Source organism: Thunnus maccoyii, chromosome 12, assembly GCF_910596095.1.
Source record: "Thunnus maccoyii chromosome 12, fThuMac1.1, whole genome shotgun sequence".
NCBI lineage: Eukaryota > Metazoa > Chordata > Actinopteri > Scombriformes > Scombridae > Thunnus > Thunnus maccoyii.
In genome coordinates this window covers 16,043,656-16,063,882 of record NC_056544.1, presented here as the reverse complement: position 1 = coordinate 16,063,882, position 20,227 = coordinate 16,043,656, and the positions used below count along the sequence as shown (strand labels likewise).

Here is a 20,227-nt window from a genome sequence, read left to right as displayed (position 1 = left end):
GACGAGCTGTGCTAACAAGAATATGGATTGTGCGTGCACAGAGATGTGACACACGGTGAGCGAGTTGCAGCACAAACAATGTTTTGTTAGGAACTGGAACTATTTCTGCTCTATGTGGGAGGACGGTAGCACTGCCTCTCAAGAGCCTGGCCAGCAGCAACACTTTGTTTTATTGGCAGACAATACAGCAGCATTGGCATACAATGGAGTGAATATGATTTTTATGGGTGCTCTATAGACACACCATGTAAATCTTTTGTCTCCTACTCCCTAAAGTGCAATCCACAGAACATTGCCAATCATGAATGTACTTCTAAATTCAGCAAGATAGGACTAGATCTCACCTGAAAAGATCTGCACTGATACCTGAAAGTACTTTTGTTCTTGTTGCATTGATTCCTGTTTCCATTTCCTGTGTAATGGACTTGCCACTAATGAGTGCCTACAGTGATCTGATCCAAACTGACAGGTCTCCATATTATCAGTTGCTCGGGGAGAGCTGAGCGGTGGGAAGTGGAGTCTGTGGAACTTAATATAGGCCCAAATGGAAGGACAAAACCTTGAGCTCTCCTTTATATTGTGGAGGAGAAGTGAAAAAACGGAGAAATAGAAATGGCAAAGCCTTGCAGCTTCAGATTGGACTGCGGAGGAGGGTGAGGAGACTTTTACACTATACCTGGAGCTGCTAAGTTTTGTAAATGAGGTTATTTTTGGCTTCGTTTTCCTGTGTAGGTCTGAGCTCTGTACTTCGACTTTGCTGTAAAAACGAAACAAACCTGCATACATACACCTGATAGCAGTCTGCTTAGTGGGCAGGCAGTTTTACAGCTGAAATGATCGCCCACTGCCTGCTCCATGATTTTTCTTCTCCTCGAATAAATCGTCTTAATAGCGCAGATTGGAGACTAAACCCTCTAGAAATCAGGTATATGTTTGAGTAAAAGGGGTCCATTCAGCTGTGGGTGATGACACTGCCTCTCTGAAAAGGTAAACTGAACCTCCCACATCGCGGCGGACCACAGTTTCCTGCGCATCAGCTGAACCCTGCGCTGTCTGCACCCACGGTCTTCATTATTTTAGCAAATCACTGGATATCCTTGAACACTTTGTACGCCTCTCTCTCTCTCTCTCTCTCTCTCTCTCTCTCTCTCTCTCTCTCTCTCTCTCTCTCTCTCCCTCTCTCTCTCCCTCTCTCCCTCCCCCGGTCTGCGCGTCTCTTCTCTCCGCTTCATTATTCTGCACCTGTCAGCAGCGGACGCCGGCGCGCTCTTCCCTCCTTCCTCTCCTCTCCTTTCCTCTCCTCTCTTCTCTTCTTCTCTCCTCCGTTACTGACCGTCATGACTTCTGCAAAAGACGCGAACGGGCCGGTGAAAGCGGCTCAGCAGCAGCAGGATCAGGTAAGGACTTCAGACGTTGTTTCCTATCTGTGTTTATATGATTCCGTTGCGTTTTTCCTGTGCGTTTTGGCGCTCGTTATCTCTCATAAACAAGCACACAGACGTGAGCAGCAAAGGAAACAGTTGATTTTTAACAAGATCACCAAAATATTTCACACAGCCTGGTTTCCATTCGATGTTGCGTTGAGCATTTTAACACTGCTTCTGTTTTGACTTTTGGATTTCCTGGCTGAGAATATGTAATTCCTGCACTATAGATGTATGGGCCAACAATGCCCAACTTCTAAACTTCTGCCTAAATATTTAATGAACTCCTGATGTAACCTCAGCACACAGGAGTGGCCTCTATGCCATAATAGCAGGAGTGGTGTCCTGTTTTCATGAAAACAATTTGACTGTGTAAAAACAGCTTCTGCTCTAGTGATACACAGTATTTTGAATAATTTTAGTTTCAAGGACAAAATTTATTTATTTTTTTGGTTCTGAACCAAAGATAAAGAGCCAAAAAGGAAAAAAGTATGTGTGTGAATGTGTGTGTGTGTGTGTGTGTGAGAGAGAGAGAGAAAGAGAGAGAGAGAGAGAGAGAGTGGGTGTTAATTGCTCTGTATTGTTCTGTCAACTCATTGAGTTTAAATCGTGCTGTAGGAAGCCATAGGGAACACTGTGAAGTGATGGTGTGTAGACACACGATCCACTTTTGGGTTTACATAACTGAGCTTCTGGCGGTGATATTATAATTTAGGTTGAAAGGTGCTTCAGCAAAATAAACACATGCTTGCTCATATTGAGTGAGAACATCTTGACAATAAATATCATTGCATAACAGTGGTTGATTGTTGAGTATTTGGATGTTGAGTACCTTTTCAAAGCCTGCAAAGTAGCTATAAAAGGGCTTTTTCATTATGAGGTGAACGCTCTCCACTTACATGAATGCCCAGCATGTAATTAATTTTGGTATTTGTCTCAAGTTTCCTGCAAAATTTAAAGAACTTCATCTGCATTTTACTTTTTTATTTCCTTGTGCACTTGAGTGAACAATTGCGTAAAGATCTTCCTGTCTTGAATGCAGTCAGTCAACAGTCACTTTTGAATATTTTAAGTGTAAAGTGTTTATTTTTGCGCCCTATTCATACATTTATGAAGCGGGAGTGCAGAGTAGACAGCAGCATAGTAGATATTTAACCATGTTCAGATCGAAAAAAAAAAAGGGGGAGCGCAAACTCTTTCAAAGGTTGAGAGGAAATCGGATGTCAGACTTGAAAAAGGAAGCTCGCAGTGAGTGAAATGCTCATATGCCCATCTGCATATGTCAGTGCAACACAACAGAACACACTGTGCAATCATTACACACGTGCAGCAATCATTTCACCTTTGTTGAAAAGGATTGATACATCTTTATTTGCTCCGACTGATTTTAACATGTGGCCGGCCTTGACTTCTTTTCTTCTATTCAGTATGAGCAATCTGTACACAAAACACCATTTCCTGCTGGATGAGAGAGCTTGGAAAATACACTCCCCTGTTACTACTGATGCCTTAGCTTCAACAATGACCTTGCTCATTGGTAATATCAGTTTCAAATCCAAATGCCAGCATGTGCATGTACTCCTTTATGATGCAGAGACAGAGACAAAGATATCATAGCACAGGAAAAACCATGCAGCAAAGAAGCACATCTGAGATTTGAACTCCAGCCCTCCGGACTGCACCATCACTGCTGCTAGCAGTAGAGGTTTTAATGCACTTTGTTGCTTTGTATCCAGCTTAAATCTGAAATATAAGTGAATAAACAGATTGAAAATTCAAGGCATCTTATCTTGTCCTCCATTAAAAATGCTGCTGTCCTCATCAAAGGTTCAGAAAATGCATCTCCACATTCTTTATCTGAAACACCATCACTCTCTCTTTTTGCACTACTGCAAACAGCCCTCACATTACTGCTCATCGTGATGCTTTAAAGACATACAGAATGAATACATACAGAATCACAGAATGTTTTGTTGCTTGCAAAAGTGCCCTCTAAGGTGCCCCCAGAGTACAGCAAACATGATAAAAGGCTCTATAAGTTGCCTGCACATAATGACTGTCTTAGTTATGGGTAAACCAGGATGAAGTGCCCTATAGAGTGCCTCTATATGTGACAGTCTGGAATGACGTGCCCTCATGGTGCCCTTTCAGTCAGCGAAAATGTGATAGTGCTTAGTAAAGCAGTGGTTCTCAAATTTTTTCACGTCAAGGACCCCTAAACTGACACACATTAGACCAAGGACCCCCATCTGATAAGATTTTTGCTTTCAGATGTTTTATTAAAGAAAATATATGAAACCCATGACCAAAATAGTCTCACATTCTGTCATCGAGTTACTTATGGATGGAATTTTAGTGAAAATAAATTATTCCCCTTTTTGCTTGGGACCCGCTGGAACCACCTCAAGGACCACTGGGGGTACCCGGACCCCACTTTGAGAAACACTGTTGTAAAGTACCCCCACAAGATATTCAGTTCAGAAGATCAGTTGTAATGGGGTGAGCAGGAGGTTCTGTATAGGTGTCCTTCAGTGAAAAAAGTGGAAAAAGTGCCATTTAGGGTTTCCCTAAGTCTAACATATGGAAGTGCAGAATTGGGTGCCCTTTCAATCAAAGAAAATACATGGTGGACTGCCCTGTAGGATGCCCTGTATGGGAGAAAAACAAGTACCCTTCCAGTGAAGAACATACTGTGCCCTATAAAATGCCCTTACAGTGAAGTAAACTGGCCCTTATTGTAGCAATTAATATATCCTTTATGTAGGCTGACCATTAGGAAAATAAAGATGATGTAGTTGCTGTAGCTGACATTATTCCACTCATTGATTTTGGTACAATACCACTCACTAGTTTGCTCAATCACAACACCTGTTTTGGATTTAGATTGTTTGGGTTAGAGCAGTCTAAGCTGTAACCTTGATCCTACTACAGTTTGTTTGTTTTACAGTTTTTGCAATTAAATCGAGTTTGTGGATTAAATATTATGAAGGATGCATTACTAATGTATATCGACTGTATTTCCTAAGTTGGTTTTATATGTAGACCTGTGAAAAGCTGTATAACATGATAAACAATGTGCTAGATGGATAGCAGCTTGCTAGCTGGATATGTACTTAGCCACCTAAATATTTGATACAAAGAGGAAGCAAATCTTGTGGTGTAGTAAAACCTTAAAAGGAAGTCATTAGATTATTCTTTCCTCAAAATGCATTTGAGTTACCCTATGATTACAGAATGACAAGAAGAGACAGAAAATTGAAGACAATACAAAGGGAAAATACAAAATACAGCTAGAGGTAGCGAAGGGAGGAGATGAGAGAGATAAAGGTTTGCATTAGCCATCAGCAATTTGATGGAATGCCCAGTAGAAAAAGTTTTTTTAATTTATTCTGTCATGAAACTTATGAAATCTGGAAGAGAACCTTTTGAGTAGCCCTGCTAATAGACGAAACTCCTCACAAACAGGCTACATTGCCAGTGAGAACTGGCTCGGTCGAGCGATAGAAACAGCTTTGGAACAGATGTGGAGAAGGAAGGCTCTCAGATCTTCTGCTGCTGTCCATTGAGAGGGACATCCCAATTGACCATAACGAGGTCATTAACATTTAATAACTCATGACCAAAAAGATCTTCCTTTGATTTCACCGATCTTGCTTCTCGCTTCCCTGACAAGACTGCTAAAAACAGCTAATTCTCAAAATGTTAATAGTTCCATGTTTTTACTATGGATGTGCTTGAGAAATAAACTTTTAAAACATTACCCATTCCTTGTATTTTATTACAGAGATGTTTGCAAAATAAATGTTTAAAAAGTAAATCATTTTTAATACAGAGGTGTTTTCTTTATATTCTGAATCACCCTATAAAATGTTAATCTTAATTGGGGATGTAGCCTTTTTACTAAACATGCGTCGTTATTCTCTGCTGATGTGGGCCTATTGAATGTATCAGGTAACCTTTATATTCTATTCACCCCTGCCCTTCAGACAGCCTGAATCCACCACTGATAATACTGTACCTCCTCCATTGCTATAACAGCTGCTTTTCAGCTTTAGGTCATTGCCTCGTTCATCCACATTTACTGTATCCTATTTCCAACAGCTGGGTAGTTGTATGGTTTCAATACGGTAATTTAAAAACACAAGTATCCATCCAGACTGAGGGGATCAAAGGTGACTCATGCAGCAAAGAAGTGCTGTATAAAAATACCTGTTCTAAAAAGGGTGAGATGGGTACACCTCCAGCCTCTAAATATCCCACTGTGGTTAAATACAATTTGAATGTTTTTGTGGTTTTCATCATGCCAAATCCATCTGGTATGCACATAATTATTCTGAAAGGATAATACTGTAGGTCTCTTATCTTTCTTTTAACACAAAATGGATTTAATTTTCAGGGACATTTTGAGGAAAACATTCAATTAAAAAAAAGAAAGAAAACAGTGAGGGTTGTTTCCAACTGATCCATTCTTCAGTGATTCAACTTCAGTCAAATTGTTGTATGCTACAGTTCTTCTGATGATTAAAAGATACTTTGCAAGTTTTGCCCAGGGGCAGGTGGTAATTAATATCCTGTGAGAAAACACTTTCTCTTCCCCAATCTTGCCTTTTTCACATCAATAGAGTCAGCAGGAGTTACCACTGCCTCAATTTTACTTTTCTCATCTCTCTCCCAGTTCCACATACTCAGTGTGACATGTTATTAATTCTTTCAAAGACCAATGAGCAGGATGGATGAGAGTGAACATGGTGGTGACCTACCAGCCAGGGGTTTACCACTTGGGTGAAGCTTGACAGAAGAGACAAACCAGCCAGGTAGAAGAGAGAGAGGCTGAGAGGAGAGCAGGAGGAAGTGCTGGTGGTTGTGTTGGATCGGGTGGTTTGTTCAAATATTTATATTCCCTTGATTTGGCAGACTGGACTTTCCCTTTGGTTTTGGGAAACACTTGCAGATTGTATGGACTAAAGAGCACAGAGTCAAGTAGAAAAAAGTACTGGGAACTTCAGGGAGGGGATGGAAAATTAAGGAAGAGAGGGAGTCGAGTAAATTCCATGGGAGAGAGAGCAAGAGAAGTGGAAGGTTTTGTTGATGGACCTGGCAGTGTGCTGACCAGCTGTTCCACCACCCGACGTAGACTTGTCAGTATTACACACAATCAAGAAGAAGGATGCAGGTGATCCTGTGACTTTAGTCAGTGGATTATATACAGATTTACACTGATGGCTCCAATATCTCCAATAAACAATGGAAAAGCTGCAACAGGAATGTGCATTCCTCAGATACAGATACAGAATGGAAAGCGGATGTGTCAGTCTTCACTACGGTGCCTGTGGCAATCTTGTGGGCACTTTGTTGAGTGGAGTAAATTAGGCCAGAAAAGATGATTATATGCTCAGATTCTACTGAAGCACTAATGGCATGAATGATGGGAAAAGTAGAGCCAGACTAGATCTAATAGTGGAAATAAATGTCTTTACCTTTCTCGTTTGCTTCCTTTGTCCACAACAAGTAACTCTAAATTGATGCTACTGGGACTTTCAGAGGGAAGTGTTGATCATATTTGGCAATCTGGGGGCATGTCAGTATCTAAATGAGCCTGTATGTGCATGAACAGATGGATGAAGAACAGGTGAGATTTGTTCATTGCATGGAGTTGTGCATGTGTCTGTTTGATAAATACCGATTGTCTTGTTTGTACAGCCCTTCCCTACACACACATTTAGAACTTGTTCTACGCAGGCTTTGATAAATGAGGCCCCAGGATCTCCCTCATTGACGTCTTACACCAGCAGTTTCAATCCTTAAAAGAGTCTTCAACATTCACAGAAAAAAACAAACACTTCACACAAATTTAAAAACACTCATTACACAGATATCGACTCTGGAAAAAGACAACAAAGAAATGAAAGAGACAATTTTATATTTTCAAAGCTGCAGCATGAGCGATAATTTAATATTCACTGGACTCCAGAAAGAAAGTCAAGAGGTTCATGCAAACTCAACTAAAAATAGCCCCGGAAATAGTCAACAACATTACCTTCCACCGTGTCCACCACATCAGATACAAAAAACAAAATAATGACAACCACCGCAGGCCCACCGTAGTAAAATTTGAACATTACAAGAACAAAGAGCTGATGAAGAGAACAAACTTAATGATGAGTCCTGCTGCAAGATCCTGGGAGGTGTAAAAAACTGTTAGATGTCAGAAGGCAATGACTGTAGAAAAGAAAACGGTCAGTACTTCCTGTTGACAAACTGTATGTAGATAGGCGGCTCTATCGAGATAAGTCTGTCACTACCTGAGTACATCGCCATGGTAACTTATGCTGAACAGCTAACCAGCTCCGGAGCAGGTTAACTTCAGAGGATCAGATCACAACCTGTCAACACCACGACCACTGACCAATCAGATCACTTGAAAAAAAGAGTCGTCATTCCTACAGGATCCCAACATGGACAAGTTTACAATAAAGTGACAAGTAAAAAAGAGCGATATATATTTTTATAGGTCAGTGGAAACATTTTACTGTTCCAGTTTCCTGTTTTTGTTTCCACTCTGGTTTTAAAACAGAGCTTCTAACAAACGGAGAAAACGTTTGTGACTCTAAACTCATGATGATGATTTTAGCTGCATTTTAATTGTGCAAAGTTGATTTTCTCCCTGGAGTGATAGTTGACAGTGTGGACGATTTTACATTCTGATCCCGTCTGCAGCTCAGAATAACATGAGACAACTGTGTGATGATAATTAGAAATAAAAACGAAAGCTTGTCTTTAATTAGAAAAATAATCCACACACTGTTAATTGGCTCCCATGATTATAAATGCAACATTTGGGTCAGAGAGACCTCATCAGTCATTAACTACTTTTCCGATCTTTGCTTCGGCAGCAGAAACAGTCTGTCATTACTCTTAAGTTTTTTTATGTGACATATTCAGAATGGTTTCTTCATCTTCCAACTAAATAGCAAAAAATACTCACTTATAGAGTGAGTATTTCAAGTCATATATAATCATTCCTACATGTATTTAAAACCTTAGTCCACTTTTAATATTTGGAAATTATTTCTAGTGTTTCTACATCTTCTTACTCAGGCTATCGTTTACATTTCACTTTGTTGAATATGACTTTTTGCTGTCACTAAAACAGAAGTTGTCAGCTTGTACTTGGTATCACTGTTTCATCTCATATCATATAAAGTCCTTCATTCATGCTTCTGATGATGTCGCCCATAATTAACAACCCTGAATCTTTCACATGAACGTGCTTGTAGCTGGATAGGAAAACTGGACGGCTAGTGTTAGGCTCAGTGAAGCCAGCTCACGAAAAGATATTCTAAGTATGCTGAAGTTGCTTCGTAGTTAAGGCCCCTGGTTGTTTTAATCAGTCTATCTCACTATTCTATTAAGGTTTCACTAATGCGTCACTACTGCACCGTCTTATGCAAAACAGTTGTGCTCTATGTTTTCAACCTTGGTGTGTGCTTATTCTAATTCATTTCCTTGTCATTTTGTCCATGTGTGTTTTAGTTTCATTTCTTCATTGTTATCCCCTCCTCCCCCTTCTCTCACATCTCCCTAACATACATCCCAGAACAGTCTCATCCCATTCATATCAACAAAGCCTTTTATATACCTACATCCCTCTTTATGCTACCTGCTCCCACATTACAACGTTCACTCCCATTACATAGACATCACCTCACTTCTCTTTCCATAAACATGTATTGGTTAGTATACAGTCTGGCCCTACCGTAGTAAGACATGCTGCACTCAACCTTTTATTATTTGTGACACAGTCTTTTATATCCAACATACACATAAAGTCCGTATCCTCCTTTGAGCATCTATTATGCTTTTTCTCACATATATATGGCAACTCTTTATATACTCTTATTTTATTTTGGTTTATTTTTTCCTGCTCTTTTGTTCTGGATGGTATTAAATATAATTTCCTTTGTAAATATAATCATTGTCAACATTATTATCATGTTGGCGTCACAAACATGTGTTCTCCTGTCTCCTGTTGTGTGTTTTTTGCTCTCTCCATTGGTATCAATGATATATATATTTTTTAAAAATAGCAAAAGACCAATGAAACGCCACACAAGTCCCAGAAAATATCTACTGATATCCTGAAGTTTTGTACTTTGTCTTTTTGTTGTCACAGTGACTCACATTCTTGCTTTTGTTCTGTGCATTTTTTTCAACAATTAACTTCAGGTGGGGTCGCCCCAGAAATCTATATACTTTCAATTATGGTCACACACTAAGCCACTTTGTTATAGTTTCCTTTGTTTGAATAACAATAACAGATTGGAAAACACAGATTTTGTATCCATGAATCCATGTGTGTGTCTCTTGGGATTTTTGTTGATGCCGATGACTCAATAATAACTTCACCAGGCGGTGAGATTTTAAGCTTCTCAAACTTGCTTCTGTTTTGGAAGAAAAACTCATGGAAGAAAAATTCTTTACCCCCACCTGCTGCTTAATGTTGGAGGACGACGATGAGCAATGGGCTTTGGAAAACATTTTGTTTTCATGCGTAAACAGAAAATGACAGAGCATTGTTATTATTGTTAAATTATTTTGCATAGTGCTGGGTGATCATGTAACTAATTGTTTTTGTTGGCTCTGTGCTCTAATTGCTGAATTATGATGAAAAAGTGATTATTTTTATGTCTAGCAGAGGAAATCTCTGTGTTTAGAAAACTTTTAACTTTTTAACTTTCACTTGGCTTTGATCCTGCTATATTTGAGGTTGTTTGTATGTTGCACTGTATATTTGTTGTATGTGCAATTCATACAGTATGTGTTTTTGTATTTTGTGGGTGGTTTGCATGCATTAATGTGCACAGTTATTGCTTAAAATATCCCTGTTTTAACTAGAAAAACATGTCCCACTGGTTTCAAAACTAAATGTAGAAAAGTACACACACACACGGAGAAGATGTAGATCAGATCCCTCGAAGCATCTCCCACATCGGTCTCGTAATGTATCCGTTCTGATAATAAGACAAGTGCTGCGCTTAAGGTATTTTCAAATGAGACACTGACTGGATATAATTTAATTTAAGATTGTTAACATACAGGATACTGTAGCCGACTGGAAGAATTTAAGTGTCTAAAGCATGGAACAGAAAAAGCATCTCATCTGATGTTAGATAATTTATCCCCAAGTGAGTTCAGATAACGGCATAAAAGGCAGCGGTCTAAATCATTTAATAGTATTTTGACTTGTTGTGAAAGAACAACACAATGCACTTGTCTTCTTCTCTCTTCCCCCACCAACATATCAATGTTACTACTGGCAATACTACTGCCATCACTACTGCTACCACCACCACCACCACTACTACTACTACTCATACAAAATAAGTAGATACATTTGAAAGCTGCATTAAGCAGCATTTAGAAACTAAAGAGCAGGATATTTTTTGCTCAGGAGTTGGTGGAGACCAAAAACAGGGCTAAAAGGGAGTTACTATTGGACTTACATTCATCATGTTACCAGAAATGAAACGTGACTCGAAATAAATGCTGATGTTGCTCTGTATCTGCTGGATATGTAAGTATTTAGCTATAACAATTATTATAGCTTTAAAGAATTAAAACTGAAAGAAATGTCCAACCCATTAAACATTAGATTTTCCTACAATTCATTTTAATACGGCTAAAGTTGGACTCTGCCTCCCAACATCATAAACGTGCTAAATTTGGATCAGTAAATACAATTTTGTAATTATGGTTTTGTATTGCAGAGTCGCTCATAACCAGATTGGAGCTCTGTAGGCGGATTTCATGAGTACTTAGCTACTTGATAGTTATGATGGTACTGGAAAATAGAACTTATTTGTGGTATTGCTTGCAGGTAATTATAGTTTTTCTTAGCTTCTGAGTCAAGTCGAAGAACTTTATGTAACATAAGAGCAGGAACAGCAACTACAGACTCTGTCTTGACTGTTGTGATACATGTTTTCCCTTTTTTTTTCAAATCCTCCACTACAATCAGTGACTTTTGTTACCTTCATTGTGCAGACAGAATAGGTTCCACAATATTATTATATTATTTCCCCAATCTATTTACCATCTTAAAGTACTTTTCTCCATGTTTTTTTTCAGATATGTTTATCTATGTGATCTGGTTTACAATAGGCTCCGCAGAGTCTGTAGAGGTAGCTTGATTCAAGCCTGTTTTCAATTCATAATCATTATCAAAGCTGATCTCTTATCAACAGATATGTCCACAGGTCACAAGATTGCATCTAAAAAACATTTTTGTTTTCTTTGTCTCACCTCCAGTCAGTTGTGTGTTATGCTCACAGTCCACATTTTCCGAAGTAGACAAAGACAAGCTGGATACACAGACAGGCTGATGTCCTACTATCCATGAACCAAAAGCCAGCTGGCATGAATTCTTTATCTCACTCATGAATGCCCATAATTTATTGATGCGGTTCCAGAGGAAAAGTTTACCCCCCTGTCCACAGGCTAGTGCTTCACTCTCGAGTTTGACTGTTCTCAGACAGCGACTATGTTACAGTGGAATGATATATGTATCGTGTGTCAAGTGTCCAGTGTCTTTAGATGGCTGGAGTTTGCTTTCGTTTCAAATATCTATATTCCCACGTATCTTATTTAAGAGTGGCTTTTTTTCTGAGTCCTGGAGTTAATGTTGTAAGCCCTGGGTCACATTACCCACATGACACTCAGCAGCAATATTAGTCCCCACTGTATGCCAGCCGGCACCATCTTCACTGCAAATCTGACTCAAATGACTCTCTTGGTTCCCTTGGAAACCAGGTGCTCAGAGATCAGGAAAGATCCATTTCACACTTCAGTAGCAAGCGGAAAGACAAAGAGACAGTAAGACGAAGGGAAAGTGGGAGGGAGAGAGGATTAGAGAGAGTGGAAGCAAGCTTGACCGTAAAAGATGCTTCATTCTTATAGCCCCTTTGTCTCAAAATAGAATGAAAATAGTAAAAAATAGATTGGAAAGAAATGTGTTGCTTCCACTCATGGGATTTTCTACCATTTAGAGTAGTCAGTACCCCGATGCAGAGCAATGGGAAAATGCACAGGGTTTGTTTAGATGTGGTATCTGAAGAGAAGAGGGCGAAAATGGCTGCAGTTCTCATTTATTGATGCAGCTTTTATTGTTATCACTTGTAAGGCATGCATGCCTGCACTTCACACAGACTAAAAGAAGGAGATGGCTTAATGCAGACAGCCAGTTATATCTCACCATGTCTGAAAACACTGCCAAAGGTCAAGATTTCTTTTGGCACACAGACGCATTTTTGCCTCTACAGAAAGGTCAGCATCCTGGGAATACTAAAGTTTACAGCTGCACAGTTTGGAACAGTATATCCTTAAATACACTGAACGTCGGGGGAAATCAAATCATCCGTCTGAAGTTAGATTTTGTATGTGTCTTTAGGGTTTTCATTTGCTGGAAACAAAGGCGGTGTTTATCATTTTCATACATTTTATATTCGTGAATTTAGCCTGAGATTGGAGCTCCCTGTTCATATGTGGTTGAGTAGGTGGGTGAAATGCTCCACATTTCACACAGGGATAAAGTAGTCTACCGGGATAAAGCAATCAGAGCTAAGACACTTTAATAACATTGCATTGTATGAAAGAACGGTGCTATTTTAAAATATATAGAGAGTGCTGTGCCTGTGTTTTTTTATTGCTGGATGATTGTAATCACTACCTTTGGTTTCAGCTTTAAATTCACTGATTCAGCATGGAAATTAGAAGAAAAAGAAAGATGATGAATAAACAGATGAAATGAAATAAAATATAACAAGCTTCTACCTAAATTAATGTACTTGATAGATGTTGGTTGTAAGGAGGTGTCATTTTCAGGACGGCTTCCTAAAGAATGTCCTGATGCATTGTATCAGTGCTGATTTTCATAATATTTTTTGTAAAATACAATATTTCATCTTATATCTTCAATGGGTAAAAAAGGTTGAATCTCCACCTTTCAGAAAGTGTGCAGACAAGCGTCTCTATACAGTTGTGCTTTTAGATAAATGTTAATGTCAGCATGCTCGTAGATCTTCATCATGTTCACCATTGTGATTGAGCGCATTAGCATGCTAACATTTGTTAATTAGTGCTGAACACATGACAATTGAGGATGATGGGAATGTCATTAGTTTTACAGGTATTTGGTCATAAACTCAAGTATTGGACATGTTAAAAATCTGACTAGATGAAGGCGCTACATTAAAAGTCAGGGGATCACCAAAATCATTATGATTCATTGTCTGGGGACCATGAAGGTCTACAGAATTTCTTACCAGTAATTGTTGATAGATTTCAGTTGCAATGCCATGCTGCAAGCAGGGCTAAAAATAGCAAATTAAGCAAAATTCAACAAGTTGTACATCGATAGATGAGTTGTTAAATTTTGATGTACTTAAGCTCATGCAGGTCCACACCTCACAGTAGGTGTGTGTTCTCAATGTTAAAAAGGATATAAACTTTGGTTTATAGGTTGCCATTAACAAACCATCTGTGCTTGTCCTCTGGTGCATCCAACAACACATTTAGATTTCCTCTCCACCATCGTCTCTATAGCAGGTTTAATGTTAGACAGACTGTGTTGTTTGCAGTGCAACTTGAAAAGAAAAACTAAAACAACAAAGGCATGACATAATTTTTTTAAATGTCCAAATCAAATAAAGATCAGCCTATTGGTGTAGACAAATATGTTGCAGCAGCAGTTGTGATCATCCCAATTTCTATAAGATAACAAAGAAACTCTTGAAGAACTTATAAACATAAGAAACACAGGAAGCAACCTCAAAAAAGGCAATTCAAACAGAGACAGCTGTATGTCAGTGTGCTCTTTGTATTCATATCTTCATGAGGACCAGATAACCTTAATGCCCAGGTTTAACAACTGACATTATCTCAGTTTAGAAAAAGCTTTACTTTGATCTCACAACTGAACTCCGGCCATAAATATTGGTTATTTTTTTCTAAAAGCGTAATTTAAGATCCAGCATTTATTAAAACAGCAAACTTCCTGATGTGAACTTTTTGTTGTTGTTGTGGATGTTGAGGCGCTACATTGTTGTACACGGCTTTTGTTGATTGAGTGGGTGGTTTAAATAGCACAACAGCTGTCCTGATGGCTCTGTTGACTACCACTTAGCTTGTCACAGGAAGTACGATATAATCAATCACATCTTTCTCAAGTCGTTGTTATGTATCCAGGAATATTGACAAAGGTGAAGGTTAATGGTTGTATCCATTTCAAAAGGACGCTGTTTTATTGAGAATTTTACGTTGAAAAAGGCAAACATCCAACAGTATTTGACTGTCTATTGATCTGATTTGTAGAAAAGCTCCCTGACCTCTGATTAATTAATGGGGTGTCTGTTTACAGAAATCACAACCACAGGAGCAAAGCTACTCTTGCGCATGAAGTCATCTACATCCCATATTTCCACAACTTTAATTAGCTAGGGGTGGGACAAAAAAAAAAAATTGCAACATATTTCGATATTTCCACTTGCGATACGTTATCGTTACACTGGTGCCAAGTATCAATACATTTTTTTCAAACAAAGGACCACTCAGAATTGATTCAGCTACCTCAGCTTACCAATACCAGAGCGCCACTACCCACAGACTGGTGACGGTCAATTGTAGGTGACAATGAAGAAGAAATGCAAGCAAAATAACCAGCCATGAGCCGCTGCTGTTTGACTCTCTGTGTCTTTGCTGGAAACACATAGAGTCCGCTGGAGCTTTGACAGTCACCAGAAGCACATTCATGGCCCTTTATAAAAGTTTCTGTGTGGTAGCTGTTTTGTAGCAGAGCTAGCGGCTCTATGAGAGGCTCTCCAGTGTGTGTGTTTGTGTCTGTGGTGTAGTGTCAGTAAGTAGCCTTAGCCCTGCTATTTATCATGTTAATGTTACTGTTGTTAGGCCAGAATATCTCTTAAAGCTCTGAATATAGTTAATTATCGGCTGGTTGTGTGTTGTGTTTACTGCCACAGAAGAGGAATAAATCTTTGGGTTATTAGCATGACGTCGCCTTTCTGTTGCCTCTCGTCAGACTTGTTAACGCTACCAGCAGCGCTGTGCACAAACTGAGGCTAAAGTTAGCAGTGTTTTGATATTTATACAAACAGGCTACTGTGAAACTAATGTACTGTTAATAAATATTGCACATTATCTGAATATTTCCTGCTCTTTGAAATAATTTTTTCTCTCTTCTTCAGTTTCATATATCATGATGTATCTTTGAGTATTTCTTGTGATATATCGTTATCGTGGGAAAAATATCGTGATAGTATCGTAACGTGAGTTCATCTGTGATTTCAACCCCTTGAATTAGCCCATAGGGCCTTATGGTAGATGTGTTTTAAATTTAAAAAGTAGGCTGTCTGAAATAATTTTACCTTGTACCTCTTGTGCTTGGGCACATGAGTATGGAGGATTTGTCATGGGTGGAGAAATGACACTTTTCCTCTGCTATGTGGCACAGATCCAGCTGTCACGTTTATAGATCTGTACCTCTCAGTCAGGTACAGCCTGCGCTGAACTGGACACTGTTCTGAGGTACATTTAAATCACCTGCTTGTACTAAATGGTTTGCTGTTTTCAGCACAGATACACAGAGAAATAAGTAAATGGATGCAGAAATAAGACCATTATCTGGATGCCTGTTATAGCATCTGATTGTTTTATATCTGGTTCAGTCAGAGGTCTGAATGATTGTTGATATCATATTAAAGGCAACTTCAACAGCGTGTCTCTCCTCTTATTGTATGATAACAGAAGGAGATTAATATCTTATGAATGCAGAACACAAGTCCGTACACCTTATCTTGAAAATCCTTACCTCTGCGGCAATAAATCAGCTTATTGATGTGCCTGCTGTTTTTCTATGTGTACTCACTGCCTTCAGTATTGATTGGCTTCGCTGTGAGACAAACTGTGCAGAGACAGTAGTTGCACAAGCAGTGTAAATATACACACTCACACACACACAGCGGTACTGTACATTTTAAACATTAAAATGGAAAAGAACTTGTTATATAGCATTTCAAAGACTTTAAAGAATATAAAAAGCACTGTCTCTGCTGCAGAGTTGAGCTGTCTGTTTCGCTCTCACATGTACACACACACACACATACACACACACACACACACACACACACACACACACAAATGCACCCCTCATTAACTTGTGGATGGCTCACTGAGCTGCTGCATACTGTATAACCACTCACTGTAGGCAGGCAGAGACCAGGTCTAATTGGTTACAAGGATATCAACAGCTGGACTGATACGGGTGGCTGCTCACTTTCCTCACTGACTACGACCACAGAGATTAATGTGCATATGTGTGTGTGTGGGTGTGTGTGTGCACACGTGTAATTGAACACAATTAAGTGGATAGGAATGACACCTGACAGAAAGCCTGATTTCTGATCTTCCCCTTCAACTTTCTGGAAATTTGCAAATTTCACCCATTCATTAATGTATCCTAAAACATCTATAGTGCCATTCACATGCCAAATGATGGCATTTCAGAGTAGCCTAACCTGTCCTAAAAATAACAATATACGACATGTAGTGCCTATGCCACAAGCCTAGAAATAAAGGGAGTTAGAGACAGACAGAGTTCACAAGGTTAACTTGCATCTGCAGTTATTTCAGAAAACTGTCTCTCCCTGTTGCTTTGATATGGACAGAATATCCAGGAGCTGCTGTGTGTTTGTGTGCGTGTTGGCAGGCCCACCACTTAAATCACACAAGAAAACCCTTAATGGAGCCTCAAGATCAAACTTGTTTAAGATCTGTATGTTATGAGTGTTGGGCAGCCTTCAGAGGCCATCTGACTGCTGCTTACTGCAGCTAAAATGTTGTGTATGTCCTGTGGATTGTTGCAGTGTACGTTTTTTAAATAGCGCTTATTAGCCATCTACCATCTGCTGGGCTGCGCGAGGAGAGCAGCTCATTATTCTGCCTGTTGTGTCTGCGTCGAAGCCGTAGCTCCACTCAAGCTATCAGACAAAGCTGCAGGGACCGTTCGTATGCAAGCAGCAGGGAGCAGCTGGAGGATGCGGTGTTACTGCACACAAGTGGGTTGTGAGTTGTATCTGGCATCTGTCTGATAGAGAATGAGCTGTCCTCCGGCCAATTTCTGACTCCAACTCTGACAGTGCAAAATACATCTGTCTTATGTATGACAAGATTGTCTCTAAAACGCTACATATCCATTTTGAAATGAAACTCATTACAATTCAACAGCTTCTACAATGCAGTGGAAAGGATCTAGCCTGTAGGAGCAAAATCATTTTATTTGTTACCTAGATGCTTAAAACGTGATACTTTGGCCTGTGTGTGTGCATCAGTGTAATGTAATGTGTGTTGTTGTTTTTCAGGACCTGGTTGGCAGTGCTCCGCCGCAGAGGAACTGGAAGGGAATAGCCATCGCCCTGCTGGTCATCCTCATCATCTGTTCCCTGATTGTTACCTCCGTCATCCTGCTGACTCCTGGTATGCACAGTACACACACATGCACGCACTCACACACACACACGCACATATATCAGCAATCAGAAAGCACGTACCTCCACCAAGGCTGCACAATCCTCTCAAATGATTATTTTACAAGTAGAAAATGTTTAGAACTTTGTAATCTGCATCTGCATCAAAATAACATAGTCACAGACAATCATGGGATGCAGTGTGCCAGATTTTGCATAACAGATTCATGTAAAAATAGCTGAAACATTCAGAAAGTCTCTATTTTGCAATCTTGCAAAAAATAAAATAAAATAATAACTTTAATTTTAAAAAAATTCCACATCCTGAAATCTTCGAAATATTTTGCCAATGAAAAAACAAACAATATGCAGTATATATGTTTTAAACACACTGACTTGACTTTAAATTGAGAACAGCAAACACCACAGATAAAACTCAGATTGCATTTCTCTACCAAGGCCACACATTCCTCTCAATTATTATTTTAAAAGTGGAGAATGTTTAGAAATGTTTTTTTTTCATGCATCAAACTACGCAGTGTTAGACATTCACAGGATACAACATGGCAGAGTTTGCTCAAGAGATTCATTAGAAAAGAACAAAAATGTTCCAAAACCAGCAGTTTCACAATGTTAAGAAATCAATTAATCTCATCAACACTCATTAAAAACATATTTTTGTTTCTTGGGCCGTGGTCAAACATTGCACCAGATTTCACTCAAATCTGTTCACCTTTTGAGATATTCTGCCAACTAACAGACAAATGGGACATTAAACATGTTATCATGTAACAGGAATTCACACACACAAACGTGCGTTTAGCTGTATTCTGCCTCGTGTACATGTATTCTACATAAAGCCTTTGACTTTAAATCAAGAACAACAACAAAATATTTTACACAGCTCAAATGAAACTCAGAGACCACATCTGCCAAGGTTGTACAATCTTCTCATATGATTATTTTTTATAGTGGAGAATTCTTGAGAAAAGTTCCAATCTGCCTCTATATCTGATTCTGCATCAAAATAAACAAAAGGTGCTGGAAACTAATGGGATACAATGTGCCAGATGTTGCAGATGTTGTTGGATCCTTATCAAAAAACCATTGTTTCCAACCAAAATCATTGTTCTTACTGTAAAAAGACCTGATGTACCATCAAGTTCCATTTGAAATCTGTAAATTTTTTTAAAACTTCTTAAAACTTTAAACTTTTAAACTAGATAGAGCTGCAACAATTAGACGATTAATCAATTAGTCGATCGACCAACCATTTTGATAATCAATTAATCGTTTTGCATCACTTTGTAAGAAAAAATACAAAAAATCTCTCATTTCAGCCTATTAAATATGAATATTTTCTGTTTTTTTAGTCCTCTGTGACAGTAAACTGAATATCTTTGGGTTGTTGGCTGTTGGTCAGGACAAAACAAGACATTTGAGGTTTTACCCTGGGCTTTGGGAAACAGTAATCAACATTTTTCACAGTTTCCTGGTATTTTATACAGCAAACGACTGATCAATTAATCAAGAAAACAATTGACAGATTAATCAATAATGAAAATAGTTGTTAGTTTCAGCCCTTCTTCTACATATTCTACACACAGACTGGGCTTTAAATTTAGTATTGAATCTCAAAATGTTCAATATTATTGAATTATTGAATTATTTAGAAGACTAATTAAAGAAAACATTAAAACTCAATTCATTATTAGGAAATGTAATTCCATCATTCATTTTCATAATGACAGAATTTAATTGGACATCATTTAACTTAATTTCAAATAGTCAAATTTTATTATTCATTGTCATTTTTATTCATGTCAAGTTTTATTCAGCCAATCACATAATAACCACTTCCGTGTTTAGCCAGTTAGCTACTGTTAGCTGAAGCGACAACAACGCCAAAGTAAAACTGAATCCATCAACTAGACAGGGCTGCTGTTGTAAATAAAAACAGTAATTAGACACAGTAACTAAAACCCTTTTAGCTTTTAAGCCTTGGCTTAACAAGGCTGCTACCAAGCTGGTTTACTATTACTATTATTACTATTGTATCAAAGTGAAGAGTCAGTGTTAGTGAGTTCCTGTTGGCTTGAGTGGCAACAGCCAAAGATTCTGTCTCTTCTTCTTCATCTTCAGAGAATTGTGTGTCTTTCTCTGAGGAACATCTTTGAATTAAAAATGTGGCAGAAGTAATGCTAAATCTCTTCGCTTTGATGCTGAACAATAAACCAAGCTCACAACCCCGCCTAGCTAGGTAACCAGCAA

At 38.7% G+C, this 20,227-nt stretch overlaps 1 protein-coding gene across 1 annotated transcript in view; it reads left to right on the top strand.

Annotated features, from left to right (window-relative positions):
* Positions 1 to 1,215: 1,215 nt before the first annotated feature.
* The window catches only part of LOC121909329 (dipeptidyl aminopeptidase-like protein 6), a 44,986-nt gene continuing 25,974 nt past the window's right edge, over positions 1,216 to 20,227 (top strand). Inside the window, exons 1-2 of the mRNA XM_042429832.1 lie at positions 1,216 to 1,397; positions 17,852 to 17,966. Coding sequence (XP_042285766.1) covers positions 1,338 to 1,397; positions 17,852 to 17,966 — 175 coding nt within the window. The 5' untranslated portion in view covers positions 1,216 to 1,337. The remainder of the gene's footprint in view (positions 1,398 to 17,851; positions 17,967 to 20,227) is intronic.